This window comes from Mustela lutreola, chromosome 16, assembly GCF_030435805.1.
Source record: "Mustela lutreola isolate mMusLut2 chromosome 16, mMusLut2.pri, whole genome shotgun sequence".
Lineage (NCBI taxonomy): Eukaryota > Metazoa > Chordata > Mammalia > Carnivora > Mustelidae > Mustela > Mustela lutreola.
Window position 1 is genome coordinate 35,498,018 of NC_081305.1, and position 19,828 is coordinate 35,517,845.

At 40.0% G+C, this 19,828-nt stretch overlaps 1 protein-coding gene across 1 annotated transcript; it reads left to right on the forward strand.

Moving 5' to 3' along the window:
* The first annotated feature begins 585 nt into the window (after window positions 1-585).
* Window positions 586-15,917, forward strand: DNAJA2 (DnaJ heat shock protein family (Hsp40) member A2). Its single transcript, XM_059152481.1, has 9 exons — window positions 586-884; window positions 2,324-2,383; window positions 2,694-2,917; window positions 5,650-5,730; window positions 5,979-6,112; window positions 8,193-8,389; window positions 12,906-13,050; window positions 13,227-13,354; window positions 14,106-15,917. The coding sequence occupies exons 1-9, from the start codon at window positions 609-611 to the stop codon at window positions 14,295-14,297; spliced, it is 1,437 nt and encodes a 478-aa protein (XP_059008464.1). The 5' UTR covers window positions 586-608; the 3' UTR covers window positions 14,298-15,917.
* The last annotated feature ends 3,911 nt before the right edge of the window (window positions 15,918-19,828 follow it).

Here is a 19,828-nt window from a genome sequence, read left to right on the forward strand (position 1 = left end):
TGAAAATCCAAACATGGACAAGGAATTAGATGAAAGACTTTTAATTTCATTAAATGTGGCTAGGCCTTCAAAAGTCATGTCGGGTACATACACTTATGAATAAAATGGTTTCCCTTAAAACACTGGAGACTAGGGAGTACCGGCGGGAGGAGACAAATGAAACAAAATCGGTAAAATGTAGCTATAACTGTTGTACTCTGCGATGCAACATACTACTTGCAGGGATGGTTAAAAATTCCTTAATACAAAACATACACGACAGACAGAGACACAAAGACACACACACACACACACTCAGGTGCTGTTTTTCATCTTAAACCCCGAGGGAACCAGACGCAGAGGGTCCACCTGCGGCATCTCGGAATCGGCGGACGACCTCTGCGGGGCCTCCCGCGGGGGCCCGGCCTGGCTTTCTTGCCCGCGATGCTGACCGAGGCGGGTAGCCTCTTCCTCCCCCTCAGCACTCTCCATAAACGCCTTTCGCACGGAGCTGAAATTCTTGGAAAGCGCGGATTACAGTTCTCTCAGTTTCTACGCTGGACCCCGCCCGCGTGACCAGACCCCGACGAAAAGCCAGCCTACCGCGGAGTCCTCCTGCACGACCCCCAATGCCCAGGGCCCAGGGCTTGGGGGCGGACTCCGCGCAGCGACGTCACGGCGCACCGTGCGTCGGGTCAAAGTTCAGCCCCGCCCCTCTTTCCCTCGCTGTCTTCCTCGGCCTGCGCTGCCGCCGACGCCGCTGTGGGCCTGGCTGCGCTCCGTCTGCTCCGTCGCTTACTTCCCTAAGCGCTGCCCGGCCGGCCGCCATGGCAAACGTGGCCGACACCAAGCTGTACGACATCCTGGGCGTCCCGCCCGGTGCCAGCGAGAACGAGCTAAAGAAGGTAGTGGGGAGCGGGACGGCCGGGCAAGGTGTGAGGGGCGCGGGCCTGCTCGGCTGAGGCGGCCAGGCCGCGCTACGGGGCTGCCCACGAGCCGGCGCCGGACGCTGCGGGTTCGGGCCGGGGGGCGGCAGCGGCAGCGAGACCGGCCTCGGCTGACCTTGGGCCGTCGGCCCCGCCCGCCCGCAAATGCAGCAAATAAAACCCACCCCTGCGCAAACACGACGGGAGCGCTTCCTTCCTCCCTCCCCCGGCAGGCGCCGGAGGCCGGGCGCTCCCGGGAGGCTGCAGCCTGCGCGGCCCTCCCCGCGCGGAGGTCATCACCCTGGAAAAACAGGTTGGACAGAGGCGCACAGCGCATCTCGGCCTCGGGGGAGACGTCTACGCCGCGGTCGTCGGCTTCGGAGCCGAGTCCGGCCCGGGTCTAGGGCCTGGCGGGCGGGTTGAGGCCGCCCCCGCCGGTGCCTCCGGACAGTTGGGGATGTTTCCTGGGTGCCGCAGCCGCAGGAGCGCCTCCCTCTCTTCCTCCTTCGCCCACCGACCCCGTGCGTCTGTGTATTGTTCTGTGGGCAGGTAGCCTGGCTGTGTGTACCCGCTTCAGGAGTAGCCCGTGGGTCCCAGCCAAACACCTGAGTGTACACTAAAAATAAATAGAAGGCCTTACTGCGCTCTGTGGTGCTGCGAATCTTTGATCTCGAGATTTCAAAGCACTTGCGGCATGTGACTGAGCCCTACACAGTCTTCACCGAGCTTCAAGTATCCAGATTTGTAAGCTGAGAAAAAAGGAGACTGCTCCTTAGGCCTTGGGACGGGTAGAGTTGAGAGTAAAATGGACTTCCTGTTACCTTACCGGAAATGCTAGTCTGTATTATATAATTCATGTGTCTGTGAATAAAGACTTAAGTGCTGTGTCTCCTAGCCACCTAAATGTATGCAACTTCACGAAAACTGAAGTCACTCCAATTAACTAATACCCTAATTAATCCTTCACATGAAAAAATAAAAGGAGCTTCTCTTGGCTGATGTTTCAGCTACAGCGAAGGTAGGAGCCATCCTGAGCAGAGGCTCTACCCTTAGCTTAATTGTTAAAATGTTTCGCAGTTTTAACAAACTTAACGATCTTTTCTTTAGCGTTCACTGGAGTCCTCTTGGTATGGCTACTGGCCATCAGAGACATTTGACAATAATGAAAATACCGATTTCTCATATTTTGTTTTTGGTTACTGAGTGAACAGTATTGAGGCGAATAAATTAGTAAATAATATTGAGATTTTCTCGGCTTATGAATCCAGATTGTCAAACAATCTCAATGAATAAAAGATGTTTTTGGAAGGTTGTGGTTTTAACCCATTGCTTCTCAGAAAAATTAATATTTAGTATTCATAAATCGTTAAATCAGATTTTGTATGTAACCTTTTTTAAATTTTTCTTTTGTATTGAAGGCATACAGAAAGTTAGCCAAGGAATACCATCCTGATAAGAATCCAAATGCTGGTGACAAAGTAAGTTACTTGAGACTTTTCCTTAGAGGTTTCAGTTTTAAATTGCCCTGCTTGAAAAAAGGAATCTTGTAAAGAAAAGTCCCATGTGTTCCCATTAAGCCAAACTTTTACATGAAGAGTATTTTGGTTTTGTATTGGGAATGCTAACATTCCAGGCAGTCGTAGGTGGGAGATAAGACCAGAATCAAACCAAAGGTAATTTATAGCTTTTGTTAGAATAATTGGGTTCCAGGTTTCAGTAGCCTTTCCCCCACTCCTCTACTTGAAAATCTAATTGTTTTCCTTGTTGCCTTTTTTTTTTATATAATAGTTCAAAGAAATCAGTTTTGCATATGAAGTACTGTCAAATCCTGAGAAGCGTGAATTATATGACAGATATGGAGAACAAGGTCTTCGGGAAGGTAGCGGTGGAGGTGGTGGCATGGATGATATTTTCTCTCACATTTTTGGTGGGGGATTGTTCGGCTTCATGGGCAATCAGAGTAGAAGTCGAAATGGCAGAAGAAGAGGAGAAGACATGATGCATCCACTTAAGTGAATATCTTTTTTTTTCTTTTTAAAAAAATATTGAGTACTATTTTTTCAAGTAGTAATGCTTAGTAAAGCTAAAGGTATCAAAAATGTTCTGTCTTTTGTCAGAAAAAAAATCTATTTCCTCACTGTCCTCATTGGATGACTAAATTGAATTTGATAACCTGGGTGTCTGTATTTTGCTACACATCTTAAAGGATGGTTGATGTTTCTACTGAGGAGGGGGATGGTTTTGTTATATTGGTCTGAAGCCACTTGTTACTATATAATTTAAAATTACAATAATGAAGATTATTTTCTTTTAAGTATTTAAATTTTCCAAGTTACTTTTTATTTAAAAACTTACAAAGTATGGGACTGTGACTAGTTTGTTTACATGTTACAGTCACTCATTACTTGATCCTCAGTGTGAACTCTCCCAAATTGGTTTCCATGGAGCTTGCTGGCTTCTAGCCTGACATTAACCTGCCAACATGTGAATGGTGTCTGACCTTGGTCTTAGACTGTGAACCCATGAGCCCTCTACAGTATGAAAATAGCTATTTTACTTCGCAAAGTTTGTGAGGTCTTTTATCGCCTTTTCGTGAACCAGTAATGGTTTTACTAGCAAATATCAGAGACTTTCAAGTGTTTATTTAAAATATTTCATTATTATCTGATTTATATATTTGAGTAGATAAGAGGAAGTGTAAACTTCTACATTATTTGAATCTCATTCTTAAATTTGTTTGTATTTTTAAAGAATTTATCCTTAGAAATAAATTATCAGTTGGATATTCTTCCAAGTATGGTGGGTTAGTTGATACAGAAATGATTTAAGAAGTAAATAAGATCAGGAGAGTACTTGCTGTGCCTTAATAAATTCTTAATACTTTAAAATTTTTTCAATGTATACAGTAGATGCTGTTTTCTTTTAACAGTATTAAAATTTACCTGTTGTTACAGGATTTCATTTTGGGAGGCTTTATAATATTTCATTCCATGATTTATTTAAGCATTCACCTTTTCTAGAGGATGTTGCGAATTTTTTTCTGTAATAAATAGCTGCTTTGACTATCTTTATATACAGCATTGTCTTTTCTTGGCGGAGATATCCAGGCAGGCTTCAGTGTTTTGAGGCTGATAACTACAACTAAATTGCCTTATAAAGGATTGTGCCAGTTTAGCATCATTGGTGGAGAGTGTCAGCTTGGCCAGACCATTACCCATACTTTTCCTTCATAAGCCATGTTTGTTGAAGTGTCTGTATTTTTCTGGCCTCTTATGTAGTGGTTTTGGTTTTGTATACTAGTGTAATTTGATATGTAAGGAGGAAATGAGCTACCTATTTGTTTTCTGTAGATGATTTGGTTAAAGATTGTTATGGGTATAAAAGATGCAGCCAGTTGCTTTTGTCTGATTAAGTTGTAGCTATCTCATTGGGAAGTGTTGGTAGTGTTTTATTCTTACACTGCCTAGAACATACAAATTTTAGCTTGAAGTAATGATTTTGGGAAAGTTTGAATACCACAAAATAAATAGTATAGGTGCTTTCTTTACTGCTAAAGGAGATTTTAAAACACAATGAGAAGAGTAAAACCACATTAAAAGCATTGCTCTCAGATCCTAAAGAATAATATTTTTGAGACTTGATATACATAGATTGTTTTGAGGTTAGTTTGGAAATGAACAGTCCTGTAATTCAAATATGCTATATAAAGATGAATTGGATTTTATCAGGTTTTTTTTTTTTTTTTTTTTTAAGATTTTATTTTCTTATTTGAGAGAGAGACAATGAGAGAGAGCAGGAGAGAGGAGGTCAGGGAGAAGCAGACTCCCTATGGAGCTGGGAGCCCAATGTGGGACTCGATCTGGGTACTCCAGGATCATGACGTGAGCTGAAGGAAGCCACCCAACCAACTGACCCATCCGGGCGCCCTCAGTTTTGTATTTTTAATAGGCTTTTAAACTGTTCTTTTTTAAAAAAATCATAGACCCCTTTGGAAATTTGTTAAAAGTTGTTCAAAGTTATAATTTTGGTTATAAGTCAGTGGGTCCTTCTTAAACTTCTTAAACTTAAAGACTTAAACTTAAAAACTTAAACTTAAAGACCTCTTAAACTTCTAGGCTCTTTTGAAAACCTGTTCTTTTCCTCCTCTTTATCCCACTGTTGATAAGGTCTCTTTTGTTTTTTGTTTTGTTTTGTTTTGTTCTTGAGACATACGCAAGCTAAGTTGCATACGACTCCTATAAATTGTAATATAACTTTGTCACCTTTCTAAAAATTGTTTTTGGGGGGAGCAGAGTCTTTAGTAGAGCATGGACTCTGGAGCTTTGCTGCCTGTGTGACCAAGTAAGGCAAGTTAACCTCTGTTCAGTTTTGTCTTGTAAAAGGAGGATAATAATTGTATCTCATTCAGAGGGTTGTATTAGATGGAGGCTCCTGCCTAAGGCCAGAAGAAGGTTGTGGTGCTTGGGTTTGTTCGGTTATCAGCTCTATCAGAAAACACAGTATAGCGAATTGTTGGCCTGATCCTATAGGCTGTGGCTTTGAGCATCATATATACTCTCCATAATCATAAAATTCTTCTGCTAATTTGAGTCACAAAACAAAAGTTCCATCAGTTGACTTAATGTAAGATGATTTTGAATTCTTTAAAAGGTTATAGTAAAATTTGCTGTGCGAGCTGTCATTTATATCTTATATTTAGAAGCGTTTGGCAAAATTTGATTGGACCTAATTCTTTTCTTCCCAGAGTGTCTTTAGAAGATCTGTATAATGGCAAGACAACCAAACTACAACTTAGCAAGAATGTACTCTGTAGTGCATGCAGTGGGTAAGTGTGTGTTCAGGTTTATGAAATAAATTAATTTCTGTTCTTTCAGTGGCACATTTAGTCTATACCAGGTAAAAATTGTTCATGATTTAAACTACCCAAATGGAACATTTTCTGATACATTTGAAAGTTTAAATACTAGTCATTGAAGGTTGAAGATGAAGGTGTGAAAAGCACATTTCCTGTTTGTCATGGCCAATGGTATGGTCTGTGGGCAAAAATCTAACTTACATCTTTCCTTCCTTTAGCCAAGGCGGAAAGTCTGGAGCTGTTCAGAAGTGTAGTGCTTGTCGAGGTCGAGGTGTACGCATCATGATCAGACAGCTGGCTCCAGGAATGGTACAACAGATGCAGTCTGTGTGTTCTGATTGTAATGGAGAAGGTATGCATGCCAATACTTCTCTGCTTTTATGTTGAAATGGATTGGAAATGCAGGAATTGGAGAGGCTTATAATTTTTCTTTTTTAACATGTGTTTGTGTTCATCTTCTTAAAGATACAGAGTTCTAAAAGACGAATATGAAAGTAATTATTCTATTACGCATAGGCTGTATGAACACAACAGTAGATTTGTTTAGTGAAATGTTAGTCTTCTTTAGTTTCGAAAGAATGGGCAAAGTTTTTTTGTCCCTTTATATTTTTAAAGGTTATATTTGATAAAGAGGGAGACAGCACATTGTTCAGTTATCATTTTGATAAGTGGAGGGTTTTACTGTAAGCTTTAGCTTGCTAGCTTTTAAGCAAAATGGGAATTGAAGCTCTTCTCACAGAAGTAAATACTTCAGGGTTTTTGTGTTTTGGGTTTTGTTTTTTTACTACTTCATGTTTTGAATGGCTTTGAAATACTTGGGCTCAGAGTGATTTCTTTCTTTCTTTCTTTTTTTTTTTTAAAGACTTTATTTATTTGAGAGAGAGCATGAGAGGGGAGAAGGTCAGAGGGAGAAGCAGACTCCCCCCAGAGCAGGGAGCCCAATGTGGGACTCGATCCCAGGACTCCGGGATTATAACCCAAACTGAACACAGTGGCACCCAGGCGCCCCCTCAGAGTGATTTCTGAAACTACTACTCACCTCTGTCCTTGTAGTGGTTTTATAGTTATAGACAATATATAACCAAATGGACATGACCAACTTCCAGCTAAACATTCCTTAGAAAAACGGGCATATCCAATTTGGCCTGTGGGTTTTAGTTTGCCAGACCCTGTTCTAGAGCAGTGCCATCTAATAAATTTTTTCTAGAGTGATGTACAATGATATACAAAAATGCTACAAAATTTTTCTAATAAAATATTTACACATTTTTCTGTGTATGCAATGTCAAGTATGGTCACCACTAGCCACCTGAGACTGTTCAGTATGTGAAATGTAGCTAGTGTGACTGAGCAACTGAATTTTAAATTTTAATTAAATAACCACAGATGGCTGATGGCTACCATTGGGCAGCACAGTTCTAGAGCATTTTTTTCCAGATTGGTCTAGGAAGTGGTGAAATAATGGAGAAACTGTATATTAAATTCCCCTCCTGGAAAGTCTCAGTGCACTTTACCTTATTAAAAGCTCTAACAGTTCTATGTACTGTTACGAGGAATTGATGTTTTACAGAACATAATTTTTGAGAGTAGTGTTCTAGAAATAGTCCCTGAAGTCATTAATTATATATGCTACCTAAGCATTAAAATGTGCCAGTAATCAGCCAGTAGAAATCAATGCTATTTTTTCACAATGTACTGTGTAGAGCTTCAGTTTTACTTTATTATACCACCAATTAAATGTTTCAGAAGAATGCTTAGAAAAGAAACTGTGTTGTCCTAAACTTGGTTTGAGGATACTCAATGTCAGCTAAAATTTAGCCATCTCTTTATTGGTTTTGGAAATATCTCAATGATAGTGTACCTAAATAAAAGGAAGATCTGTAATAGGATGTCTGGGCAGGGGTTAGTCTAGGAAATAAATAAAATCACATACCCAGTATACAAAATTACAATGAACCATAAAAGATTTTTTTAAGTTTTTATTTGGGCTGTCTCTGTAGAGTTAAACTTCCATGAAACTAAGAATGAGGACAAAAAATGAAGTAGCACTTTTAGAAGCTTCAGCATCTGACTACCCATTTTGTTTCCTTGATCCTTAGGCTTTGTTTGAACTTTAGGAAGTGTAGTCAGGAGTCAGGAAAGTATTGTTTAAGATATATTACATTTCTCATAACATTTCTTCTTGAAATGGAACCAGGTAGCTGGGTTCTTAAGGTAACTTGTAATAAGATGTAAGTTTCTGTTATTAAGAATGATAATTAAAAAAAAATTTTTAAAAAAAAGAATGATAATTTAAACAAAACTTTTTACATAGAGGTTAAATCCAAAACATGTATTTAATTAATAAAAATATTACAATAGTACAATATTACAATAGTACAATAGTACAATGTAATACTCTTGCTGGGAGTTTGAATGTTCTCTCTTTTTAGGAGAGGTAATTAATGAAAAGGACCGCTGTAAAAAATGTGAAGGGAAGAAGGTGATTAAAGAAGTCAAGATTCTTGAAGTCCACGTAGACAAAGGCATGAAACATGGACAGAGAATTACATTCACTGGGGAAGCAGATCAGGCCCCAGGAGTGGAACCAGGAGACATTGTACTTTTGCTACAAGAGAAGGAACATGAGGTAATTTCCTTTTTGTTTGTTTGTTTAATTTTTGTTTTATTCAGAAATGGCTCTCGTGGTTAAGATACAGGTTAGATCTTTTTGGGTTCTGTGGAACAACACTGAACATAGAAGTTAAGTGGTTGGGCTAAGTTTATAAGAACTGACTGTTTAGTAGACCAACAGAGCAGGTGCAGTCAGAGCACTGAAAAGGAGTCAGTTTTAGTCCCAGCTCAGCCATTGGTTAGCACTATAATCTTAAGTAATCCTGTTGTCTCTATACCCCAGTTTCCTTGTTTATGGAAAATAAGGGCATTGGACCAGATGATCTAAGGCAGCTCATTTTTCATTGTGAAACTCCTTTGATGGGTGGTGGATAGTGAGTGGTGGATAGGACTTCAGTTTTCAGTGCTGCTCTCTTGATTTGTTTTACATTCTGGGTTTACCATGTGACCTTTTCTTAAAAGGTTCTGCAATTTTAAAAAAATTTATTTTGGGGGTGCCTGGGTGGTTTAGTTGGTTAAGCATCTGCCTTTGGCCCACCTCATGATCGTGGGGTCCTGGGATCAAGCCCACATTAGGCTTCCTGCTCAGATGGGAGGGAGTCTGCTTCTCCCTGTGCCCCTCCCCCACTACTCCTGCTTGTGCTCTCACATTCGTGCTCTCTCTCAAATAAATAAAATGCTAAAAAAGTAAAAATAATTATTTTGGAAAAAAAAATAATTATTTTGGATACATATCGTATGTTATATACAAGGCATAATTAAGTGGTCCAACGATGTGATCTAGTATGTATTGTTTTGTTTACACCATTACACTTTTTTTTTTTTTTTTTAAGATTTTATCTATCTATTTGACAGAACTTGAGAGCACAAGCAAGGGGAACAGCAAAGGGATAGGGGAGGCGCAGATTCCCCACCAAGCAGGGAGTCCAGTGCATATACTGAGGGCCTTTATTCTTGAAGACGGTATTCGGAGCTATTCGGGGAACCTCTTTAGTAATAACCCATATTCTTGACTATAGAAGCTTTTCACAAGGTTCTGGCATCATACTTGATCACATTGACTTGAGTTTCTCTAAAGGTTCTTATATCACAAGTCAACCACATTTCTAGCTTTTTGTTGTTGTTGTTGTTGTTTTAAAGATTTTATTTATTTATTTTTTATTTATATTTATTTATTTATTTGACAAAGATCACAAGTAGGCAGAAAGACAGGCAGAGCGAGGGAAGCAGGCTCTCAGCCGAGCAGAGAGCCCTATGTGGGGCTCGATCTCAGGACCCTGAGATCATGAACTGAGCTAAAGGCAGAGGCTTTAAGCCACTGAGCCACCTAGGCATCTCCCCCCGCCCCTGCCTTTTTTTTTTTTTTTTTTTTTTTTTTAAGATTTTATTTATTTGACAGATCACAAGTAGGCAGAGAGAGGGCACCATTTTAGTTTGTACTAAAAATTTTTCCTCATTTGATGGTGATTTCTACAAATAAAGTAAATTTTGAAAATCATTTAAAGAATTTAATAGAGAGTAAAGCTATATTGAAATGTAGATTCTGGGAATTTGATTGGTTGGATTAATTCCCTAACTAGATTGTAGCTTGCTCTCTCCTATGTTAGCCTTTCTCAGGATAAATTTTTTACCTCAGCAAATCTATAAATTACTATATATATTTAGACCCTTTGTGGATATTGCCAAACTTACAGATAGCAAGTGCTTCTTGCTTAGTAAAAAACAGTAATTCCTAGAATTCTGCCTTAGGATCTTATAGGTTGAAATATTTGTAACTCCTTTCCTCCCAGGTACCCCACCCCAAGACTTATTTATTTATTTATTTGAGAAGGACAGAGAGGTCGGGGAGGAGCAGAGGGAGAGAGAGAATCTCGGGGAAACTCCATGGTCAGTGCAGAGTCCAATATGGGGCTCAGTCTCACAGCCCTGAGATTAGGACCTGAGCCTAAAGAAAGCAAGAGTGGGGTGCCTGGGTAGCTCAGTGGGTCAAAGCCTCTGCCTTTGGCTCGAGTCATGGTACCAGGGTCCTGGGATCAGGCCTCACATCGGTCTCTGCTTGGCAGAGAGCCTGCTTCCTCCTCTCTCTTTGGCTGCCTCTTCCTATTTGTGATCTTTGTCTGTCAAATAAATAAATAAAATCTTTTAAAAAAAGAAAAAGCAAGAGTCTGATGGTCAACTGACTGAGCCATCTAGGTAACCTGAAAATGTTAACCTTCTAAGAAAATTTGGCTCAAGTAGTTAATGAAAAAGCTTATAGTTACTTTGGGGCTCCCCCCCCCCCCCTTTCAGCAGTTGTGCTAAAGGAGTTGGTCAGGCCATGGGATTAGGGTGAGTGCTATAGCCAAAACATACAAATCTTCCAGTCAGAAAACATTTCAATTTTGAGACTGCTTTATATCATGTGTATTCGTCTTTTAGTACAGGTGTATGTATGTTTTGGTGATAATGGCTACAGTTGTGCATTTGCACAAGGAACCACAGTATCTGGTGATGTTAGTCCCTTCTTAATACTTTGTTTTCCAGAAATTATCATCGCTTTAAGTCTTTAACTGTCTGGTTCTTCGTAATTCTTCCTCATTAACCTGGTTTTTCAAAAATTCCCCAAATTCCTATTTGTTCTCTGTTCAGATTTTAGCATCAAATTTTCTAGCCTACTCACCCCTCCACCAGAGTTCCCTGCCCACCGAAACAACCCTGATACCATCTTCAGTTGGAATCATTTTAAGTTGAGCTCCCTTCTAAGAACATGGTGCCTCTTGTTCCCTACTTCTGATGTAGCTTTAACCGAAGGGTATTTGGTTATAGATGGTTCTTGGAATAATAATGTGTGTGTGTTTTTTTTTTAAGATTTTATTTATTTATTTGACAGAGATCACAAGTAAGCAGAGGCAGGCAGAGAGAGAGGGGGAAGCAGGCTCTCTGCTGAGCAGAGAGCCTGATGCAGGAGTCCATCCCAGGACCCTGAGATCATGACCTGAGCTGAAGGCAGAGGCTTAACCCACTGAGCCACCCAGGCACCCTTGGAACAATAATGTTACAAGATGTTCAGAAACACTGGCATTTTGCAGTTATAAAAAACATTAAAACATCCTGTTTGAGGCGCTTGGGTAGCTCAGTTAAGCATCTGCTTTTGGCTCATCAGGGTCCTGGGATTGAGCCCCACATTGGGCTCCCTGCTCGGCAGAGAGTCTGCTTCTCCCCCTCCCTCTCCCGCTACTTGAGTTCTCCGTTCTTTCTCTGTCAAACAAATAAAATCTTTTTTAAAAATGTATTTAATTTGAATTTAGTTAGCATATACTATATTATTAGTTTCAAGGGTAGAATTCAGTGATTCATCAGTTGCATATAACGTGAAGTGCCCTCCTTAATGCCCATCACCCAATTATTCCATCTCCTGTCCAGGAATCCTCAGTTTGTTTCTGTTGCTGAGTCTCTTGTGGTTTGCCTCCCTCTCTATTTTTGTCTTATTTTTCCTTCCCTTTCCCTGTGTTCATCTGCTTTATTCTTTGGAGGAGAGACTATTTCATATAGAAAAAAATCTAGGTGAGACTTTCCATTGCAATTTTGCTTCATCTTAAATTTCAAGAGCTAAGTACAGATAGTGGTAAATTCTAATAAGCAAAAGTTATGTTAGGTATTTGTGCAATTGGATGTATTTTTGCTACACATTGAAAGCTCAGAAACATACTTGATGTTTATTAAATTATCTTTGCATTACTTAGGCCATAGGCTAATAGTGTAATTAGTCAGTGTTAGCACTGCTGTTTGATTTACGTTCATCTAAGCAAATTTTTCACATTTACAGAGTTTAAATGTAAAACTTAAACATGTGTAAAGCATGATATTGAGTCCATTTAGTGGCCAAGCATTACTGGTTAGGCTTTTTATGTTGAACATAGGCTCTCACCTTCCCCTGTTACGATCATGTCTGGTGAATCTGTTCTACAGAATCCCCCTGGACTGTCTACACCTTTTGCTCAGAGGCAGGGCCAGAAAATAAGCCACAATTGCAGAATATCCCTGGTTGTGGTTTTTGGAGCCTCAGCTATGCTTTTATCAGCCAGTTTTCCCAATTCCAGTGCTTTTCTTTTCTTTTCTTTCTTTCTTTCTTTCTTTTTTTTTTTTTTTTTTTAAGATTTTTATTTATTTACTTGAGAGAGAAGGCAGAAGCCCAGTGGAGGGTGAGGGAAGGTATGGGCAGAGGAGGAGAAACGGGCTCTTCGCCAAGCAGGGAGCCCAACTTGGGGTTTGATCCCAGAACCCTGGGATCAGGACTCAAGCCAAAGGCAGATGCTTAACCAACTGAGCCACCCAGGTGTCACTCCAGTGCTTTTCTGATAGGTGTTCCTAGCATATTACATGAGAATAGCTCGGTTTCCTTATATAAATTTATGAAATTAGGGAGGATGACAGTTTGGCTTTTACAGTGAATGGTAGAATGAAGGTTTTGAAATCGTTTCAAGGAATACAGCACAACAGGGTGTGGCTCCAATTTTTTTTTTTTTAATGTGTTTTGTTTGCTTTATTTATAGGTGTTCCAGAGAGATGGGAATGATTTGCACATGACATATAAAATAGGACTTGTTGAAGCTCTGTGTGGATTTCAGTTCACATTTAAGCACCTTGATGGACGTCAGATTGTGGTAAAATACCCCCCTGGAAAAGTAATTGAACCAGGTAAGTCTTGATTTTTGTCTGATCCAGGATTCCATGTGGAGGGGTTTTTTTGTTTTGTTTTGTTTTGTTTTTGCAGTTAGTAAATTTTTATAGTAGGTGACTTTCAAAAAAATATCGAGCAGCTTTCTTCTTGGGTAAAATTCTAATAGTTTTCTTTTTACTTACTCAAATAATAGGTTGTGTCCGTGTAGTTCGAGGAGAAGGAATGCCACAGTATCGTAATCCCTTTGAAAAAGGTGATCTTTACATAAAGTTTGATGTGCAGTTTCCTGAAAACAACTGGATCAACCCAGACAAGCTTTCTGTAAGTATTCTCTCTATATATAAGCGAGAAATTACTTAAAAGTTTAATAATGAGGTGGTCCTTGGTCACCTTTGATTTGTTTTTGGTGCTAAGATTAGAACATGTAATTTGTAAAATTTTGCTATTTAAACATTGATCGTTGGGCTGACCTGGTGATTATTAAAGGCAAGGCTTGGGGCACCTGTGTGGCTTAGTTAAGCATCCAGCTCTGTTTCAGCCCAGGTCATGGTCTCTGGATTGTGAGATTAAGCCCCATGTCAGGATTCTTGCTGGATATGGAACCTGCTTAAGATTCTCTCTCTCCCTCTACCCCTACTCTCTCTTTCTCTCAAAAAAAAAAGGATTGCTGGTATAAACGTTGATGGTGCCAAGCAGGGAATAGTAAAGAATTAAAGCAGACTGGATATAAGTTTGTGGGAGGATTGAGACAACCCAAACACCAGATCCCTTACCTGAAGGGGCAGCCTCCCAGGCTAGCATTAGTTATTCCGTGCAGGAAGGTGTCTTAGGCAAAATTTTCCAGTGTTTAATTGTTGGCAACTAATTCTGTTTTTTTGTGTCCTAAGCAATATTGGGATGTACAAAAGATGTCTGCAGGTTTGACCTGTGGGTCATCAGTTCGTCATCTCTGGCTTTAAAGTACACTAGATTTAACTCTCAAAGAAGCATATATTTTGGATTGTATCCAGAGAGAAGGCCAAGAGATAGCTCACAAACTTAACATTTTTATTTCGTTTTGATTTTCGTGAAGGAACTAGAAGATCTTCTACCATCTAGACCAGAAGTTCCAAACATAATTGGAGACACAGAGGAAGTAGAGCTTCAAGAATTTGATAGCACTCGGGGCTCGGGAGGTGGTCAGAGGCGTGAAGCCTATAATGATAGCTCTGATGAAGAAAGCAGCAGCCATCATGGACCAGGAGTGCAATGTGCCCATCAGTAAACTCTGCAAACAAATTGCACAGGTGGATTTTCTTTCCACATTTGCCCGGTTTGCTTTCAGCGATCCAGCTGGAGTGTCTGGTCAGTCCAGATGAACTGATGGACATCTGTTGGTCTATGTGTAACTTTTAAAATTGGTATAGTATCTACAGAGTGTATAATTTAAACTAACCACAAAGCTTTACATCTTCATTTTGACTGTTCTGTAGCAGAATAAAGCACTTGAAAGGAAATAAGACTCCCTTTCACACATGGGTTATAAGTTTCAGTCCTGGTATCCGTGCTTGATTTTTTTATCAGTTTTGTGTAGATTTTATGTTTCATATTTTAAATCCAAATCCCACATTGTAAAGTTTGTGTACAATTTGTCCTGAAGCTTTGTGTTTGGCTGCACCTGCGTAAGCTGCTACAAATAGAATAAAGAATTTCATAGCCTGTATCTATCATTTAGATGCATGGAAAAATGGGCTTTGCACACAATGGGTTTGGAGCTGACTGGGAACAATGGAAAAAAATAACATTAGCTGTGGTTGTAAAGTCCCCTCCACTTTTTTTTTTTTTTTTACCATCTTGTGAAAGGTTTCTGAAACTCGATAATAAAAAGCAGTTGGTATAAATTATTCTTTGTGTCACATTTTTAGAAGGAAGAACATACTTTGAACTGTAAAATGTATCCTTAAACTGGAGAATGTATCCTTCATTCTGGTTCTTAAGCAGCCCTTAAAAACCCATTGGCCTGAAGCTTATGCCTCAGGTATGTGCCCATTTTATAGTATTAAAAGGCAAAAAGAAAGTTTGGTATGTTGGTAGAAACAGGCTTTATTGGCTTCAATTGATGCTTTGTACAGTCAAGGACATCTGAGTTATGTAACTCATAAGTTACGATCCTGAGCATCCGGGCCAGGTTAACCTAGCCTCTGTATCTCCCCACCACCACCCCTTTTAAAAATAAGGTAACAGCAAATCAATATTAGAACCATGTCTGCATAGAACCTGTTAAAATGCTGTTTTCATTAAATGTTAAGTTAAAGATTCTCTGTCTCCATTAAGTTGAATATTTGAGATTGGGGGAAGCATTGATTACTAATGTTTTATAGAAAAGTAAGACTCTTAGGCTGGTATGAGAAAAATCAGGTAAAACTGCTATGAAGAGGATGTTGTGTTGCTCTTTCCATCTTCTATTACCTTCTTTTCATTCCCAGAGTAGATATTTTTAGAACACACTTTAATTTTAGGGAGAAGAAACATTAGTTGTACATTTTACATTTGTAAAAGAACAAAGAGGGAAAAGTGAAAACTAAAATTTAAAAATGTATTATGCCATCCCTGAGCCTCAACACAGTACTTGTAGTTTATTTCTAGGTCTACCATAACCTGAATGGGGGGCATGTGGTGGGGGTGGGAAGGGTCCTGGCATTAATCAAGGCCTGTGAGGTTTAAATTATTGCCCTATCCTCTCTACCTCCATTGTACAAAAAATATTTTACAACCAGCCTGGGCAAGATTCAACAGCATAGTAGTTTTGTATCCAAGGTTACTTCCCCACAACCACTTTAAGGGTAAGAAATGCAGTGGCAATATAAAGTTTGTAGCCTTTCCAATAAAGGTTTATAAAACATTAGAGTTGTTCAGTGTAGTCTTTTTTAATTCTTCTACCCAGGTTTTTTTGGCCATAGTGAAAACCATATGGAAGGAGAATCCAACCTTGTTAAAATCTGTTATGCACTCGGCCATGCTCTGCTTTGTCGAGCACCTGTACACAGAATAAGCATCTATGATATTGACATTACAAAGAGTCTTTTTAACAACTTCATTGAAATAACTCCCGTGCTGTTAAATCTTTTTTTAAAAATGGTGTACAACTCAGTGGTTTCCGGTATATTTACAGAGTTTGCAACCATCACCACTAATTCCTGAACATTTTCATCAACCCCAGAAGAAAAAACCCAAATCCATTAGCATTTACTCATTTTGTTCCCCAGCTCCTAGTACAATCACTAAGCTAGTTTCGTTTTGTATAAAATGGGCTCCTAACAACATGTGGCCTTTTGTAAGCTATTTATTTAGTATGTTTCCAAGGTTTATCCCTGTCATAGTATGGATCAGTACTTTGTAGTAATCTGTTGTGTAGCTAGCAATACCATGCGTTTGTTGACCCATCCATCAGTTGATGGACATTTGGGGCTTTTTCCATTGGAATAATGCTACTATGAACATTCATGTATAAATTTTTGTATGGACGTATTTATAATTCTTTAAGATCTGTTCCAGGTGTGGAATTGCTGGGTCACATGGTAAGTGTTTAATCCTTTGAAAAACTGCCAAACTTTTTCAGAAAGTCTGTACCATTTTAAGTCCTACCGGCAATGTATGAGATTTCAATTTTTCCACTTTAACTGCCAACATTTGTTAGTACCTGTCATCCTAGTGGGTAATGAAGCAGTTTTTTATTTTCATTTGCCCAATGTCTCATGATGTTAGCCATCTTTTCATGTGCTTACTGACTATTTGTGTATCTTAGGAGAAATGTATTCAAATCCTTCGCCACCCCATATTTTATTCAGATTTTCCTAGTTTTTATCTTTTTCTGTTCCAGGATATCCCATTATATTTAGTCATATCTGCAAAGGCTCTTCTGCTGTGACAGTCCTCAGACTCGCTTTGTTTTTGAAGACCTACAGGGTTTTGAGAAATACTGGTCAGCTATTTTGCAAAATGTCCCTTGATTATATGTGTAAAATTTCTCACAGCACTAGTTGCAGGAATGAATCAGTATAATGTTGAAAAACCTGTTTCCTCTGCTCATAATGCTTCTGACACTACCTGGAGTTAGGGCAGACCCCGCAGGTTAAGAACTCAGTCCCACTAGACTACCCGACTTAAGGTGTCAGTCACAAGTCCCAGGTTGTTGCCTACACTTCTAACCAACTGCTCATCAGTGGTACCCACAACCCCGTCTTTGGGTTGCTAGAATGGCTTATAGAACTCAGGAAAACACTACTTATGAGATTGCCAGTTTATCATAAAGGATACAACAGGAACACCCAAAGGGAGGAGATGCCGTGCCTCTGAGCACATCCTGTTCCCAGCACCTTGATGGGTTCGCCAATCTGAAGCTCTCTGGCCCCTGTCCTTCAAGGTTTCTGTGGAGGTTTCATTCATAGGCACAGCTGGTTAAATTCATCAGCCATTTATGGGATTTTGGGGTTTTTTTGTTCCTATTAACCTTTTGTTTTAATGTAGAGTCTCAAAATTCAGTGACAGATTTTGGCCAAGTTATTTCCATTAAAAAGTACTGCTTTTAAAAAACTAATAACCTAAAACTGCCATACATGTGCACACACAAAAAATGGTTCACAAAACATTGTCCTGGTTTTACAATGCATCATTAACCAGTCTTACCATTAAATGGTGTCATCAAAGCAGTGGACAAGAAGGCAGCTGGAGCTGGCAAAGTCACCAACTATGCCCAGAAAGCTCAGAAGGCTAAATGAATATTATCCCCAATACCTGCCACTCCAGTCTTTTTTTTTTTTTTTTTTTTTTGACAGATCACAAGTAGGCAGAGAGGCAGGCAGAGAGAGAGGAAGGGAAGCAGGCTCCCCACTGAGCAAAGAGCCCAATGCGGGGCTCTATTCCAGGACTCCGAGATCATAACCTGAGCCGAAGGCAGAGGCTTTAACCCACTGAACCACCCAGGCGCCCCCTGCCACTCCAGTCTTAACCAGTGGTGGAAGAATGGTCTTAGAACTGTTTGTGTTCTTGACTGTTTGTGATTGAACTTCACCTCAGCCTTTCTCACCTGCTGGAGGTCTGGAGGGTGAGGCTGAAAGTTCCAACCTTCTAATCACACAGTTGGTTCCTCTGGTGACCAGCTTCCATCCTTCAAGACTCATCCCATTAGCATAAAGTCAGGTATGGGTGAAAAGATCTTGTTCTGTATAAAAAAGACACTCTTCCTCCCCCCCCCCTCCCCAATCAGGAAATTGAAGGGTTTTAAGAGCTCTGTACTGGGAACCAGGAATAAAGACCAAATGTGTATTTCTTACTCTATCACAATTTCACAGTGTTATCTCAGTGAAACACTGCAGAACATTAAAACTCTCAAGGCACATGCATAGAACTTGTTTCTAACTGGCCGTCTGGTGTTATTTTAGTGAAACATTGAGAAAGCTTGCTCCCACCCTTTACCTACTACCATTTGCTTAGTTGTTGAATTCCACGATGACACGTGGATGGTGATAGCAGAATTGTAAACCCGTGCCCACCTGGGAAACAAGTTATGAACTAGTGTACAGTGCTAAGAATAGTTTCTTTCAATTTTACAGATTGCATTTCCAACGTGACTTAGGTTAGTAACCTCACCCCCTTCAGGGAGATTGTTAATATGTTGTAATATAGTTAGATTGTGTTGCATATTCTGCATTTCATCCTAGGAACCACCCCCTACCACCTCTATATGATGTTTTCAAATCTGCATACATTGAGGGTCACTGCTATAAAGTTCACTGTTTTGACAGATGCATAGTGTCATGTATCTACTAATACAGTGTCCTATGGAATAGTTTCACCACCCCAAAAAAGCCCTGTGCGTCACCAGTTCAACCCCCCCTCACCTCCTGAACCCATGGTGACCTCTTCTGTTTCTCACTCTTCCAGAATTTCATATAATTAGAGTGATATAGTTAGCATGTAGCCTTTTCAGACTGGCTTTCACTTAACAATATGCATTTAAGATTCATCTATATCTTTTTGTGGCTTGATAACTCATTTCTTGTCATTGGCTGAGTAAGATTCTATTTTTCGGGTATACCACAGTTTATCTTTTTAATTTTTTTTTAAGATCTTATTTATTTATTCGAGAGAGAAAACAAGCGAAGGGGAGTGGTAGAATGAGAGGGAGAAGGCGGCTTCCCGTTGAGCAGGGAATCCAACACGGGGCTCAGTCCCTGAAATGACCTGAGCCAAAGGCAGGCGCTTAACCAACTCAGCCACCCAGGCACCCCTACAGTTTATCTTTTATCAAGATTTTTGATTTGCAAATTTTTTTTGCCATTTTGTGGATTGTCCTCACTTTTTAATTTTTTGAAGATTTTATTTATTTCACAGAAAGAGGTCAAAATAGGTAGAGCAGCAGGCAGAGAGAGGGGGAAGCAGGCTCCCCAATGAGCAAAGAGCCTGATGCAGGACTTTTCCTAAGACCCTGAGATCATGACCTGAGCTGAAGGCAGAGGCTTAACCCACTGAGCCACCCAGGTGCCCCTTGTCTTCACTTTCTTGATAGTATCCTTTGAAGCACAAAGATTCTTTTTTTTTTTTTTTTAAGATTTTATTTATTTATTTGACAGAGAGAGATCACAGTAGACAGAGAGGCAGGCAGAGAGAGAGAGGGGGGAAGCAGGCTCCCTGCTGAGCAGAGAGCCCGATGTGGGACTCGATCCCAGGACCCTGAGATTATGACCTGAGCCGAAGGCAGCAGCTTAACCCACTGAGCCACCCAGGTGCCCCGAAGCACAAAGATTCTTAATTTTA

What these genes read in the sequence shown, in the direction of transcription:
- DNAJA2 (XM_059152481.1), top strand. Translation starts at nt 609, where the DNA reads ATGCCCAGGGCCCAGGGCTTGGGGGCGGACTCCGCGCAGCGACGTCAC. An exon ending in TTCTGATTGTAATGGAGAAG is followed by an intron (nt 6,113 to 8,192) that starts GTATGCATGCCA and finishes CTCTCTTTTTAG; the next exon opens with GAGAGGTAATTAATGAAAAG. An exon ending in TGGAAAAGTAATTGAACCAG is followed by an intron (nt 13,051 to 13,226) that starts GTAAGTCTTGAT and finishes CTCAAATAATAG; the next exon opens with GTTGTGTCCGTGTAGTTCGA.